This window comes from Haplochromis burtoni, unplaced genomic scaffold (genome assembly GCF_018398535.1).
Source record: "Haplochromis burtoni strain Fernald_Lab_line unplaced genomic scaffold, NCSU_Asbu1 Contig_7, whole genome shotgun sequence".
Classification (NCBI taxonomy): domain Eukaryota; kingdom Metazoa; phylum Chordata; class Actinopteri; order Cichliformes; family Cichlidae; genus Haplochromis; species Haplochromis burtoni.
The window spans coordinates 777,539-792,935 of record NW_024582368.1 but is presented as its reverse complement, the minus strand read 5'-3'; the positions used below and the strand labels follow the sequence as shown (position 1 = coordinate 792,935).

The following is a 15,397-nucleotide window of genomic DNA, read 5'->3' as shown; positions in this document are numbered from 1 at the left end:
CCTGTCCAGTCAACTTCCTGCTGTTATGCTTTGATACAGCGTCTGTGAGCAGCCAGCCTTTTCAGCAGTGTGGCTCTCCTTTAGGAGGGTGCTGGCAATCTTCATCTGGACAACTGACCAATCAGCAGTAGAACTACACCGCCGAAGATATGTTGTTTAATCATTATGTTTGAATAGTAATTTATGCAAGCAATATTCTAATTTGTGAGAATTAGTGTGTGATTAATATAGAATATGTGAAAGTTTACCTTTTTCAATCACAAAAAAAAGTTTGAGAGTTATTTTTTAAAGATCCATGGGTACATATTGTGTTGCCTTCATTCACTCAAACGATGGTGCCTTTCCTCATCTTGCCCTTGCATAACAATTACTTAAGAGGTTGAGAGAAGGTGACAAACCGTGCTTTCTGCTATATGCTGAATGTGAAGTTTGTATTTCTGTCATAGAAAAGTTTTAGGGCAAGATCATCGAGCGGCGAGCTGAACGTTTCTGTCGCTGGCATTACAGCTTCTGGCTAAAGAGCTGATTTCAAAATGATTTGCAGCTTATTTGGGTGAAAATAAATTAAAGTGCTACAGCGCAACGCCCTTTGAAATGTTTTTAATTATCCATTAAGACTGGATTTGTCCCTGCTCGTTTTTTTTTTTTTTTTAAAAGTCACAAAGTTTTAAAAGTCACTTAATTTTTTATTTGGTTGTTCTTTTAATTACTACATATTTTGTTCAAACGTGGGAAATTAACTGAAAGCACATCAACATTTTTCATAAAAACAAAAAAGTACATTTTACCAAAATCTTTACAGTTACTATTTCAAAGCAAATTCACAGACAGACTTGCGGAATGGTATAAGACAGGGGAACAGTCATATATGTTCAAGTCCAGTCAGTAGTAAACAAATGTAGCTTTTATGCAAGTTACACTAGTCCCAGACATGATCAAATTTTAGTCACCAGGTAATCAACAGACAGCCTAAAATAGTGAGGCTGAGAAGAGTCTCAGTTGATGTTCTGCTCCGTGGGATTATGGACGTAAAGGGTGAGTGACGCAAAGACGGTAAAGAGGATAAGATGCTCAGAGAGGAAACAATCCAAAGCCATCACACTAGAACAAAACTCCTCTCATATTTCATTGAAGGAGCCAGCTCCTATGGGGAGAAAGTAAAAAGACACCACAATCAATTTAAAAACTAAAAAAGGACTGAAGCTTCGAGGAACTCTATTATCTGAATGACTACATGCAAAACAAGGGCTGAAAATAATTTTCTTCTATTAGTGTCTGGGAAGAAAAATTAAGTGTAAGTTGCATAAAATTCACTAATGAAAGGGTCTTTTTTGTGTGTAAATGAACAAAAATATGCTGTTTTCAGTTAAAAATAAATACAACACAATATAAAGAAAGTAATTTTCTATCCAGAGGACATCCTGGACTTTAAACATCGGTACATAATTGCAGAACAGAACATCAACAAAAGGGTAATTGCACTTTTTAAAAAATAAAATCTGTCTAATTGCACTGAGCCTCCCGGGTACTGAAGAATCTGAGATGGTTCTCATTACTAGGTCTTAATCCAACTTGACACACAACAAGTCCCTCGGCTCATTTATGTATTAAAATTATATTAAACTCCAGATCTCAAGTGTCCCTGGGGCATATACATAAATACAGTATGCAAATAACACAAAACAAAAAAAACCCAAAGCGCTTTATTGCTGCTGCTGAGCAGTAATTGTCAGGTACGTTGTTGGACCATCATTGTTCACAGACAGTATACTGGTATCAAATACAGTTTTTGAAAAATGTGTGTGTTGCTGGAATGGCTGTAAGGCTCAACATGAGCCTGGGCATTGCTGTGCTCTCACATAGACAAACACACTTACAATGACTGTGAGCCCCCCCCCAGAAAAAACACCCACGTCGACCTGAGAAATCAACCGCTGCCCATCTCAGGCTGCACCTTCACTTTAACACCAGCAGATGGCGGTACAGTCAGCTCCTCAAAAAGCAATGATGCACATCGACTCTGTCACAGCCATAAACAAGCAGCTGTATTGCATTGATTTTATTAAAAGAAACTGAGTTTTTCTGAACGCAATGAGCAGCAGTGAAATGTTACACTGACTTCAAAGTCATTCTTAATGCTTAACTGTGGAGTAAACGTGGCAAAAAACGGTGTTTTTAAGTGAAAAGATTAAGTGTGGCTGGATTGTAACCATGCAAAAAAACAGGGTAGGAGCTAAAGCATGTTTCTTTTTTGTAGTTAAAACCTTTGGTTAAAGTTCAGTGGACAAACTGAAAGTAGGCAGCTGTGGATTCCTCGAGGCTTGTCCCATGGCTAAGCAAGCGAGTTAACATGTTAAAAACTGTAAATACCTATTTTAAAAAAAACAAAGAAAGAAAACAAAACACAAGCGCGACGTTGTTTATGCCTGAAGGGCCTCATTATGATCGAGACAAAGCGCCATTTCCCGTGACCAGTAAAAAAATGATTTTTTTTTCTTTACATTTTATAAATTTTTTGAAATCATTTTTAAAAAGATTACATTCTCAAAGCCTTCAGAAAGTTCACCATGGGGTACAGAAGTCAAGTGGCTAGATTTTCCACCATTATGCAACTGACGTCGTTCAAATGACTCATTTTTTTTAACCCCAAATCCTTTTAGTCATCCACAGAAGGATTAATCTTTAAGCATATGTTGCACTTGAAGAAAAGTTTGTTTGCTCTCCCCCATTTACAACGTACAAGATACAAGAAAAAAAAAAAGAGGGGGCAATGAGAAGAAGGGGTGGGATGTGCTTTGGGGACTAAAAAATAAAAAGTGCTTTGATGCATCTTCGGATCCAGGTCTCGCTGGATCCAGACCGCGTGGAGCTGACAGACCGCAGAGATGGCAGTATCTGGAATGTTCCAGAGATCTTGATGCATGGCGCTACATACTGATCCATGGCAGGTTAGCCCGACACTCACAGGAGGTAAAAAAAAGAACAGATTGATCAAAACCCACAAACAAACCACACATCGGGGACCTGTAGACCTCCAGAGCCTTTTGCAAGTCCATTCTTTTCAGTCCAGCTCTCCCAGAGGTGTACATTAAAGAGTCTGTGTGTGTGTGTGTGTGTGTGTGTGTGTGTGTGTGTGTGTACACAGAGTGGTTTGCACCAGGCCTCTTCCAACATTTACAGAAGTCAGTGTAAAGAGTCTGTTCCTGGGAAAGGAAAAGATGCAGGTGGAGGGAGGAATACAGTGTGATAGGAGGAATGTAGGCAGAGGGAAACTCATGGCCTCTCTGTCTTTGTGGATGGAGTTTAGGGAGTATAAGGTGATAGTGGAGGACGTGGGTCATTCTGGCTTCAGGGAAAAGGGTACGGTTGTTCCTCAGTGACCGATCACGACTGTTCCTCTCCTCTGCGGGCCTGTTTGGGTGTGGAGTATGTGCACGACAACCAATGGCACAGACTCTGTTGTCAGACATGAAGCACCTCCATACTGTAGTCCTCTGTTTCCGTGTACTGGGAGGAGTTTGTGTCTGACAGATTGGGGGCCAGAGCCTCTTTGTTCTCCAGACTCGGCTCCATTAGGGGGGGCTTCTCCAGTGGATACTTTTTATATGTCTCTGGACGGTTCTGCACATATATGACCCGGTTATACGCCTTGAGTCTCCTCCATAGATGGATGTAGACTTTGCACTGGACGTACATGAAAACCAGTCCACCTGTAAATCCGATGGCCACCACCACAAGCTTGGTCCAGAAAGGCCATTCCAGGATTCCTGAGGAACAGAGAACAGACAAAAAATAAATAAATACATAAATATCAACAAGTGGACAAGTCAAACACAGAGAAGACTGTAAAAAAAAGAAAAGCAGATGCACTTTATTTATGTTCAAGTGTAGGAGATCTGAATAAAACGGAGAGAAGCACTGGTTTATAAGCTGCTGCAAATTCATCACATTTCAGTGAATCGTTCAACAGATCATCCTTTAACTAGAATATGCATTAGCAGTGAGGATATCCGCTGCAGGAAACTGTGTCTCCCATTCCTCTATACTGCAAATAGACACTATTATTACAAATTGCCCAGTGTGCTCTACTTTTTCAAACAAGATCTTAACAATTTACTGATAGAGATTTGCCTTTTTTTAAAAGTCAAATTTGTACAGGATTAAAGTCAAAGTCCTGAGCATGGAGAGACGCATGAGATAGCGAGCATCCTGTCATATTTCTATGGTAATGCAATGTGGGTGGGGCCAGTCAATGGGATAAAAGTCAATTATTAAGTTATATTTTCAGATATGCTATATTGTTTGCATTGTGGCAGCTGACACTAACATTTAGTTTATTGTGTGCATTAATTTACACACTGCTCAAAAATGTGAAGGAAATTAAGGAAGCAGAAACCACTGTGATTTCACCTATTCTGGCATAAATGAAACTAACAGGTGCAATGGAGAGGCAACAACAAACAAGTCAACCCCCCAAAAAAGGGGAAGCATGAGTAGCCACAATAGTTGTTGCCCTTATACGGCCCTCTCCAGCTCTCCGTGTGCAATGGCTCATCTCCTCCACACTGTTGAGACTTCAGATATTTCAGTAACTAAATCATCTGAAATTCTTATCTGGTTCTACAACCTATACACATCTCTCAGCTGACTGCTTTTTAGAAACTCTCTTATATTATTATATCCATCTATACTGCAGTGCAGACTTTTCACAATTTACAATTTACAGACATGGTGTTCAAAATTGAATTGCCCAATTAGACGAACAGAAACAAAGAAACAGGGGGATAAATGGTGGCACCCTGCTGCAACATTTCTACTTCATGATAGGCTGGGAGCCTTTGGTACAAAAAAATGAACAAACAAATGACTCTTTTAAAAGTGGAAACACTGCAAAAAAAAGGTGCATCTGTCTATGCAAAACGCTTAGCATTAATGTGATATGCAGTTAATTAGGCAAAGTACATTTCTGTAACTCCAGGGGTAATTATAACATCCTTGCAAAAAGCAGAAATCAAAGAAGAGGATATAAATTAGCAATTTCTGGGACATATAAATATTTGTAATAAGCCTCAGTGCTCTCTAAAACAAATAATAAGAGGCAGCGAAAGTACTCAAAAATGCCCGAAACCCATCCGTTTCTTCATATTGGCTACCATAACAGCTAGTTTAAGATATAAAAGTGCCTCATATGAGGAATGCCAATTCAAAGAAGGCAAACATAATATAACCAGTGTGGTATTAACTATGCTGGACAGAGATGTCAGGGGCTTTCTATCTAGCATTATGAGAAGCGATTAATGTGTCATTTGTTGTGTGAGAATATGTCAGCGAGGTTCATTTTAATCAAAGCCTTCAGCCACAAAGTATAACACAGAAAATAAATCACAGCATGTTCCTCAGCTTTGTCTGTCTGTGTTCATTAGGCGGAAACATTCAGGGAGGTGGTGTGAATATAACCAGCCTTAAAGGATGAAGTACGATTATTTCTACTCGGAAATCAAAGAAGAAAAAAGAAAGAAAAGGACGTAAAGAGTGGCTGAAAAAAGGACTTGGTACAGAAGGGAGGGAGAAGACACAATGTGAAAGTCAAAAGGTCAAAGTTGAAATGTTTACCTGGGACTCTTCCGGCTGCATGGGTAAAGAGTGTAAGTATCATGTATTACAAAAGACGTACAAACAGATTGAAAGAAAAGGCAGAAATTAAAAACGATGTCAGATATTACATTTACACAATTTCATCATGCAATCAACAACAGCTCTGTTCCACAATCATACATGGAGAACAAACGTCAAGATGTTTACATCCATCTTTCCTTTTATTTTGAGAGCGAATCTAGAAGAAAAATAAATGGCCGTGGTTCTGTGAGGCAGCAGACAAGCAGGACTATTTGGCATCACCATGGTGACTGGACCTGACAGCCCTCAGGGACTGTAGCAAGTCTGAATCATCAGGTTGGGCTTAACAGGCACAGCCTGCTCTTCCATCTGTACACAGTTTTGAAAGTGCCAAATATGCCAGGGAGGGATGAGTAGCAGCAGAGGTAGTGCCAGCTGATGCTACAACAAGTCACCATTACAGGAGCATTCTCCATTTTTATCCCTGATGATGGGAGCCCAAAGTGGATGCCCACTTTTTATGGCTGTAAGAAGCAGCTCAGGGAGCCCAGTGTTATTTTCCTCTTATTCTGAGATTTGAATGAAAAACCATAAAGCCCCGCTTATTGGACATTTTTACTATAGCCAGCAGCAGGTACCAGTTTGGCACACGCATAAAACTGGAAAAAGCTAGAGGCAAAATCTGAAATATTGCGATGGAAGAAAGCAGTCACCCTTTTCAATAAATATAAAAATGTAAACATAAATGCTGTGCTCAGAAAACTGCACACCTTGAAGGAATTGTATTTCAGATCAATACCACTCATGTTTGTAAGCTACATAAAGCATGAGTGGCCAGTTAGCTTTCCTCAAAAGTAACAAAATCACGCTATAAGCACCACAAACTCACTTATTTGTTTGTCATTTTGATGTGTTCAGATCAACGGTCCCTTTTTAGCCTTCCTGAGAGTCCCCAAAATATGCTGTGCCCATTCATGAACAGTCCAGCACTCATTACATATTTTCTACACTTTGATGTGCTCGTCAAACACAAGAGTAAAAACCAGGAACATTTTGTTTACATTTGGATATAGCTGTGCTAGCCGTTTCCAGTCTAAAATATCAGAATAATAAGTTATCTAAGTCCATAGACTGTATATAAAAGAAGGCTGTAGCTACCAGGTCTGAAGCGGAAGCCCTTTGAATATGTAAATAACCTGCAATAAAGACTGAATTCAGCAAATATAGACAGACAGATGTGCTTCATAATGATAAATAAGCAGGCCTCCAAATCCTCCTACACACAGCCTAAAGGTTTTTTATCTATTTCAAATATTATGATGTCATCATGTTGTCTGGCACCTCCTAGCAACAGGCTAAAGTCACTTGTTTATGTACCTATGACACCTCAAGAAAATATCTTGTTGTTTTCATTTTACATCAATTAAAAAATTATACTCCTAAAAGTCGACTTATACATGGCAAATTACAATGTCATCATGTTGCCAAGCAACCACCCACCAATGGGATAAAAATCAGCCATTTAAAGTGTCACGTTATTCTAATTTTACCAAAAACAATATGGACAGGCCAAACAATAGTGTAGAGTGGGTCTATACTAGTATTTAAAGAAAAATATGTATGAGCTATGAAAAATAAGGGCAACGCACAAGTACCGTCTTTCTAGTGGCCGACAGTGGTCGACTCCTGTGCTTGCAAAAAGAAGTTCATAAGAAAAATCACCCTACGGTAAATCGTTTCCATATCCTTGTCACTTCAGTGATGTAAAGCATTGCGTGTGATGTGTAGTCAGCTGTTGCATCCAATTTTTTGCCACAAACACGCATGTGCCAAACTGATACGAGCTGCTGCTGTCACACAGCTGTCATACCACTCACATCACACATATATGCTAAAAAATTCCAGACTTTGCACACTATTCCTGTCTGGTTATTTTGCTGAGTACAGTTTTTCTTTTACAGTCAGATTAACCACAAACTAACCTTCGACACACAAAAACAGCATCACTTAAAAAAAAATTGCCTCACTTAAACTAAAACAATCTCTAAAAGTGTCAAAGAATGAGATGAATATTTTTGAGTGCTAGTCACAACTTGGAGACAATTGTGGATGAATAGATAACATCCAAAACAAACATGTACCACAGACGATGTTGTATTAATGTTTTAGTGTTTGTTTGTGTGCGTGAGAGTCAGTGCTGACCTGATTTGATTTCCTCTGCTGTTCTGTCGATGAGAACGTAGAGGGACCACACCACACAGGTGATGGCGATGATGTGGAAGGTGACTGAACACATGATCTTTCTTCTCTCGCTCGCCGTCATCTGTAGTTTCTCCCACTGCCAAAGATGGAAGACTTTTGAGCATATTCACACACATTTAAAAAAAATAAAAATAAAAAAAGGAACATGCTTTCAAACTAAGCAGAGCCTCTATGGCTGAAAACTGAAGCCAAAGATCAAATTCCTCTAATGGCCAGTCGAAACTGGCTCCAAAGTGAGCCAATCCCCTAAAACTCCTACACTGAAATGCCAATTTTCAGTCATAAAAACATGTTTCCATTCTGCTACAAAAACTGTTTTCATCTCTACAGACAGTCTGTCTGAAATGTTCATGTTCCAGCTTTGGTTAGTGAAATTCTATTTCCTTTGATTAGTCTGTTAGTTAGCACCAATTAGCAGATATATACGTCTCTGTATTGCACCTCCACAACTGATGAATGCAGCCTGCTAAAAAGGCTTGCTAGCATAAGATGACAGCACTCTACCCTTTGATCTAAATATGGCTACCTATGCAAGGCCATTCAAAACAAAACAAAACAAATAAACAACCACAAAAAAACAGGAAGGCAGCCTTGATGGCAAAGTTAAGGGAGGTGAAGGTGGCATCATCCATCTTTTATATACAGTTTTTGTTTGAAACACTAAAATCAGGGTGGTAGCCTCCTTGTGGTTAGAAACAAGTGGTTGCCCAGAGGTTTATCAAGTAACACCTTTAACTTCTGGGCGAAGAACTGTTGACAAGGCAACTCGTCTCCCAACAATCACGATCTGACTCAGGCTGACTGCAATCACAGGCTGGTGAAGGTTTGCAAATCACTGCTGTATTATTTATAATCTGAGTCGGTCTGCATGGATGAGCGCAACTCGCCTGAATCTGATCACTTAGCAGCGGACTCGACTGGTTGCATTCTGGCTATACTCCTGTATAACATCGAGACGCTGTTTGTGGAGGAATTTCTGTTTCAGATCTAAGCAATTTCGTGTTTGAATTTCTGTGTATGTAGACAGCAGCAGATTTGGTTAATTGCCGTATTAATACATATAGATTGCATGCAATAGGCAGCTTGATCCCATTGATCCCATGCTTATTGGAGTTTTATCACTTCGAAGATGGCAACTGATTGCAACTGGTTGCCGACCTGGTCCCCGTCTTCAGAGCAGCCATTTCGACAGCCACAAGATTGCAAGTTCATTGCACACAATCGCAATAAATTTTGGTTGTGCTGCAGTCTTCACCTACTGTTTTTCCCAGATGTGAAAGTACCATAAAGGCCTTTTTTATTCAGCTCCTGTCAGCAAAATCCAGTGTTACACAATGCTTCTTGGCAGGGTTAATGAGATAGAGAAGAGCATGGCATGCAGCATCCAGGTGATATACCCTGCTACCTGCCAGGAAGCTCAGATAACTGTGGAGCACCTGGTCAATCATTGGCTGCACTAAAATAAATGCCAGAAATCTGCCCAGCACTAAAAAGAAATCACATGATATCTGTACTGTCAGATAGCTTTGTGTAGCTTTCCCAAACATCCAAATCCATAATAATGAATTCAGTGATGAATAATTGCAGGGTCACTTTAATAAGACGCGGGTGTTGCCGAACAACATGACATCAAGCACTCTTTAATAAAAACTTTCATACTGACAACAACATCCGCCTCTCATCTCAAATTTCCTTGTGCACTCACACATGAACAACTTCAATATTCACCCATGGGATTCGGAAGCTATTAACAGCAGAGCATTTGTTTAAGGCCTTTTGTGCAGCTAATGAAGGGTGGAGGAATTTTAATTAGAGTGTCCTGCTATCTTCAGGCCACAGTGATTGATAAGAGCCTTTCAGGAACGTGGACTGCCTCTAAACCACCGAAAGGGATCACAACCACCCGGACAAGTGGTTTGCTTATGAAAATGGCTTATTGTGCTCTTGTGTCTGCACGACAAGACTGGAGATAGTTTTTTGGTATTTTTCGCTTCACAACAAAGGAGTGATGTGAGCTAAGCTAGGACGCAGAGACAAGACTGTGACTTTAATAACTGAGGCTGAACTGCTTAACAGCCAAATATGCACACACCTAACCAGCTTACCTTGCGCAGTGGTTTGAGTTTAGTCTCCATGATGAACTCGTATTTACACAGCTCACAGCAACGAGTGTCAGAGCTCTTGATCCACTGCTGTAGACAGGACTGGTGGACAAAGCGCAAGCTCCCTGTGCAGTGGCATGGTGTGATCAGAGGGCTCTCGTCATCCCCTTCGCAGTGACAAATCCTGCGGGAGGCAGAGAATACAGTCAACACTAAGCTACAGGCTAGACAGCTAGTAACAGGAGCAAGATGGGAGAGAGGGGAAAGATCAAAAAGGGAAAAGTTGGCAGGCGAAGGCGACACACTGAGAAAACTTGGGAGTTGTGTAATATAAGACTGCACGTCAGCAAAGCTGGAGTAGCATCGCCAAGAGCACAATATGCAACTGATTTTTCCACACCTACAACAGCTTTAGGTAAACAGGTGAGAATATGATTTCACAAACAGAGAAAACAAAATTAACACCCTTGTCACAGCAGACAATACATGTCCCACATGAGTAAACCCAGTAAAGACAAACTAAATAGATTCATTTGCAAGTCCAAACAACATTTTGAGAAACTCATCTCCTGCGTTTTTTGTGTTTCCGTGCAAAACTGAACACTTTTAATGTCATTTCGCTCTGTAGCTGTACAGCACTGAGTTTCATTGTCAGACAAGAGGTAATAAATGTTATAAATATGTGAGTTTTTTAATTACTGTAATACAGTCCATGACAAATACGTCTGTTTGTGTATCGCTGCAATGCGCTGCTACGAACGCTGATGAAGGCTGAAGTGCCTTGGAGTTGTTGCACTTTTAACACCTAACAAATGTTGGCCAAAAAATAACCACATGAACACGATATTCGTTAAAAATACTACAGGAAGCAGCTATATTCTCTTTAACAGGTGTTTGTGATGCTGTGTCCAGTCCCCGTAGATGCCTGGAAAGCCTCGAGTACAGACACCGACAGCTGGAACATTCGATTAGGCGTCTGTTGCCTCTAATGACTGCTGGACAGTCTGTTGTCAGTGAGAGGAACCAATCACTTTTCCAATAGACTGACTTGAAGGAGTCCACCACTCCAACATCACACACATCAGATGCTGTCTGATAGGATGGAGGATGTTGGTCTGCGTTGCCAGACACTAAGGAGGAGTATGTTTGTCCGAATCTTTCCACTCAGTGAAAGGCAGATTGATGGGCAGTCTGAGCAAATCCAGACTATGTGGACACTTTCACCTGCACGATAGTCAGGATCTGTCAGTTTTAGTGGTGAGAGGAGGTTACATCACACGCCATGCCTTACTTGAGAAAGTAGAAAATTATTATGATCTTAGACTTCAATGTCAGGACATCGACTTTGTTGTGGTTTTTCAGATTACAGTCCTCAGTGAATAACCAATAAGCACCAAAATCAGGCTGCTTGTTAGACCACAACATGACATTGATTAAAAGCCGGACTGATGTCTTTCTCTAGACTACCAGGGTGCCTGATAAAGGGGTTAAAGGTGTTGTAGCTTAAAAAGCAAATAATACCTTAAATGGGTACAGAATACACAAAGCAGGGCACATGTTCTATTAATCTATTTTTCAAATACATTTTGTTCCCTACAGATTTCACAGGCAGTAAGATCAATAATCCAGGAACGTCTTCTGTGATGCTTTCTTCTCCTGAGTGGGTAGCGAGGAGCAATGGCATGTCTTTATGGGCTGGAAGATGCAAGCAAACAAAGCGTGGCGAAGACGAGGTGGAGGAGGAGGAGGCGGAGAGAGCCGGGTGTTCAGATGGGATTGTCTTTATCCTGGTTCATGGAGGGATAACAACATGAAGGAACACATGCACGCCCACGTATGCGTTCACACATGTTAGAAAAGGGAGCACACGAGATGACGTCTATTTCAAGACTTTGCTGAACTGGCCAGAGTGTTACAAGATTAAAAGACAAAGTGAACAAAGGTGGATAAAAATAGGTCATATCCAAAGGTTCTTAAGCAGAGGAGGTGGAAGAAGTGGAATAAGGCCTGGGGGATTAAAGGAAAGGCGAGACACAATCGACATCACTAGAATAAGTTTTTTGTTGTTGTTGTTTTTGATTATGGATAGACTGCTTTTTTTGTGTTCATTTGCATGCATAACGAGATGATGAACTGCAGATTCTCATCCCACACATACTGTATTTCTATTTCAATTTAAAAAAAGAAAAGCCAGAGGAAGTAGATCATTTGGTGCTTATATCAACGATTTCTGCCTGCTGAAATAAACAGATCTGACAAATTATTCTTCTTATGTGGGAGGAGATAACCACAGAAAAATCCCAACACCTCCGCATGGAGTTGCGGTGGAAATGCAGCGATCGGTAAACAACACGAGCGGATGAGGGCGGAGGAATCTTTCACTGAGACATTCAGGGAACTTTCACCTGATTCCACAACAGGCTGAACCGCCTCGGCGGGACGCAAGAAATCTCACAAATAAAGCACGCAACATTCACCTTCGTCATTTAACACGAGGCGCATCCATATATTCCAACAGATTAACATAATAACCCAGGCGTGGAAATTCGCAGGTAAATTAACTTTTTGTTAGCAGCGGCACATTCCGTGCACTCTTAGGACGTTAAAATTTAATTTGCATCACTTGCATCCACAACACACCCTGTTTGACGGTAGTTTTAAGATGGCAGAGGCGCCGTACGAGTATGACAACATTAAAATGTGAGAAGCAAACAGAGTCAGGAAATCACAAGCCCCAGAAGCTGAGAAGGAAACAAGCTCAAATGCCTGCCGAAGCGTTCGCTTTCTTCCTGTTCCTCTTTTTTTTTTTTTGCTTCCTTATAATTTTCTCTGGTGGCATGAAGCCAGTCTTTTGCACTCCACACTCCCTCGATGTGTTGCTTAAACACTGCCCTCCCTCCAGTTATTCCTCATTCTGCCCTCATCCAAAAAAGTATGTGTATGTTTTTTTCAAATGAATTTTAACACCACTAATCTGTCTTCTCTTGCTTTTCTGCTGAATAGATTTTCCTGTGGAAGATATGTGCGGCATCTGAAGTATTTGCCTCTCAGACTCTTTTCAGTCTGCGCAGTTTAAGCGCTGCCAGAGACATGCTGATCAATTTAGTGGCTTTAGTAGCTAAGCAATCTCTCTCTGTCTCCTTTTATTTTTCTTTCTCCTTTCTTGTCTCTGATCATTTAAGCGGGTACTCGTTTGTCTTTGCATGAGCACGCTTGCCTTCAAAGAGAATATTAAATTTGCTGAGGAGACATTTAACTGTTGGAGGAAGGTTAAGGAATTACACAAACCCTAGCTGTTTTATGCTGTCAGATTTAAAAGCTTAAAAGCTACCCTGTAATGCTGTTTTTTTGAACATTAGAGCCACTGTGGCTCAATGTTATTTGAATTTCCTGCAAATTAAAAACTGAGTCATTAAATCCTACATTTAGTTGATTATGGAATAACTAAAACTTTTGATAATTTTTTTTTAAAATCGATGCCAACTATTTGAAAATCATTGCATGTTCTTGCCTAATCCACACATATGCATTCAGTAATGCATATGTATCAAAGTAAAGAAACAAAAACTGGAGAAAATATAAACTTGAGTACAATCGCTGTGATTTAGTTAGGAGGTTGTTCATGGTTAAGGAAAAAAAAAAAAGGGGGGGGGTTCAGGCCCATCTGAAAAGGTCACTGTGCTCCCTCGGCTGAATTCTGCCGACACACTTTCAAAGCTGTAAGTGAAATTAAATCCTACAATTTGGTAATGAAAAGGTTGTACACCCACATCACAGATATCGCAGTAACAACCAAGCGCTGGGAGCTTAGTGCACCTGCAGCAAACGCCGCAGCGACCGAGAAGGACTGAATTTGGAGTACACACCCCTCATTTAAAGCCTGATCAAAAACTGCACACAAACAGAAATGTGTTGACAAGATTTTGTGCTCACACTCTGTGACTCCCTACTGTTCTGATGTGTGTGTCTTTATGTCTCTTATTTTGTAAACTATGCTACCAAAAACAGATATTTTTGCACTTCTGTATCTGAATGAGAATCAGATTTATTGACCAAGTACTCGTACACATACAAGGAATTGGGCTCCAGCTGTTTCTTTGCTCTCAGTGCACGCAACAACAGACAACACTGAAAACAACATAGCATGGAAAATAACAACACATGAAGCTTATTTATGGTGCAGAGTGTGAGTATACTGGAAAAAAGTTTGGATTAAATAAGGGACGGATAACTAGTTACTACATGTATGACCTCTTTACCTGCAATACATTTAAAACTCATCTCAAACGATGGCTAAAAGGGGATCAGATTAGTGATCGTTAATTTTACAAATAACATCAATCATCTTTAATGTTGTAAGTTTTTATATTTACTTGTTCTTTTTTTTGCTATGAGATGTTATGCTGTAATTTGATGTATTTGTTGTCTGGACTACATTGTTTGACATTGTCTGACGGTCTGCTTAATTCCTTGTTTACTGTTTTTTGTCTGACCTGCCAGCGACTACAGATGAAAAGCAGCCTTTTGGATAAATCTGGCATATTTACACTGATATGCTCATTAATATGCACGGCCCCTTTCAAATAAACAAATTCAAATGAAAAAAATATGCATATGATTACACACGGGTTCACAATGTGGTTCAAAGTAGTTTGTTAATGCTTTTATGAATTTGTGTACCTGTAAAGGTGAACCATGCGGTTACGACTATACAGGATAGCCTCCTGTTGTGCTTGCATGCTTAAGCAAGTTATTATTAATTTGAAAAACCACACATCTTTCTTTGATTAGAATTTTGTGAACACATGTGACAACATCTGGCCAGAACCTTTCGAAGTGGAGTTTGCGTGTTGTCCGCGTGTCTGTGTGGATTTTCTCTGGGAACTTCCGACTTCCTCCCACAGTCCAAAGACACGTGCTTACCTGGTTAAAGTGTAATTCTAAATTGCCCACAGATATGTCTTTCTCTTGTACTACCGCTGAGACAGATGCAACCTGTCCATCCAACTCTTGCCCTACAGGACAGGCTCCAGACCACAAGATGTATTTATTTATTTATTTATTTATTTATTTATTTATTTATTTATATCTGGAATAAAAATAGTTTTCAAGTGAGAAAGGTGAATTTTCAAGTCAAATGCTTCCTTGTCAAGCTTGGTTCCCTGAGCCAGCAAACATACAAATGCAATCAATAGGAATGTTTGAATTCTTTGAAGGAATAAGCTTTTTATGACAAAGCAAATCCGGCCATTTTGTAATGCGTCTAGATGAGAAACACTTATCTGCTTGGTGACATTTCTAATGAGGAAGTGAAGCAACTCCCTTCACACAGCTGACTTTCAGCCACTACTCTCTGAACTGCTGACAATAAAGGAGTTTGATAATAATTAACCAACTAGTCACCTGTGAAACAAACA

The 15,397-nt window shown here is 40.1% G+C and overlaps 1 protein-coding gene across 2 annotated transcripts in view; it reads right to left on the bottom strand.

Annotated features, from left to right (window-relative positions):
* Nucleotides 1–653: 653 nt before the first annotated feature.
* march8 (membrane-associated ring finger (C3HC4) 8) overlaps nt 654–15,397 on the bottom strand; it is a 92,285-nt gene continuing 77,541 nt past the window's right edge. Inside the window, exons 6-9 of one of the 2 annotated variants that reach the window (XM_042224707.1) lie at nt 9,984–10,164; nt 7,819–7,954; nt 5,614–5,628; nt 654–3,767 (exon numbers count right to left, since the gene is read on the bottom strand). In XM_042224707.1, the coding sequence (XP_042080641.1) occupies nt 3,463–3,767; nt 5,614–5,628; nt 7,819–7,954; nt 9,984–10,164 (637 nt within the window). In that variant the 3' untranslated portion in view covers nt 654–3,462. The remainder of the gene's footprint in view (nt 3,768–5,613; nt 5,629–7,818; nt 7,955–9,983; nt 10,165–15,397) is intronic. The other variant, XM_042224705.1, reaches the window with a different exon arrangement.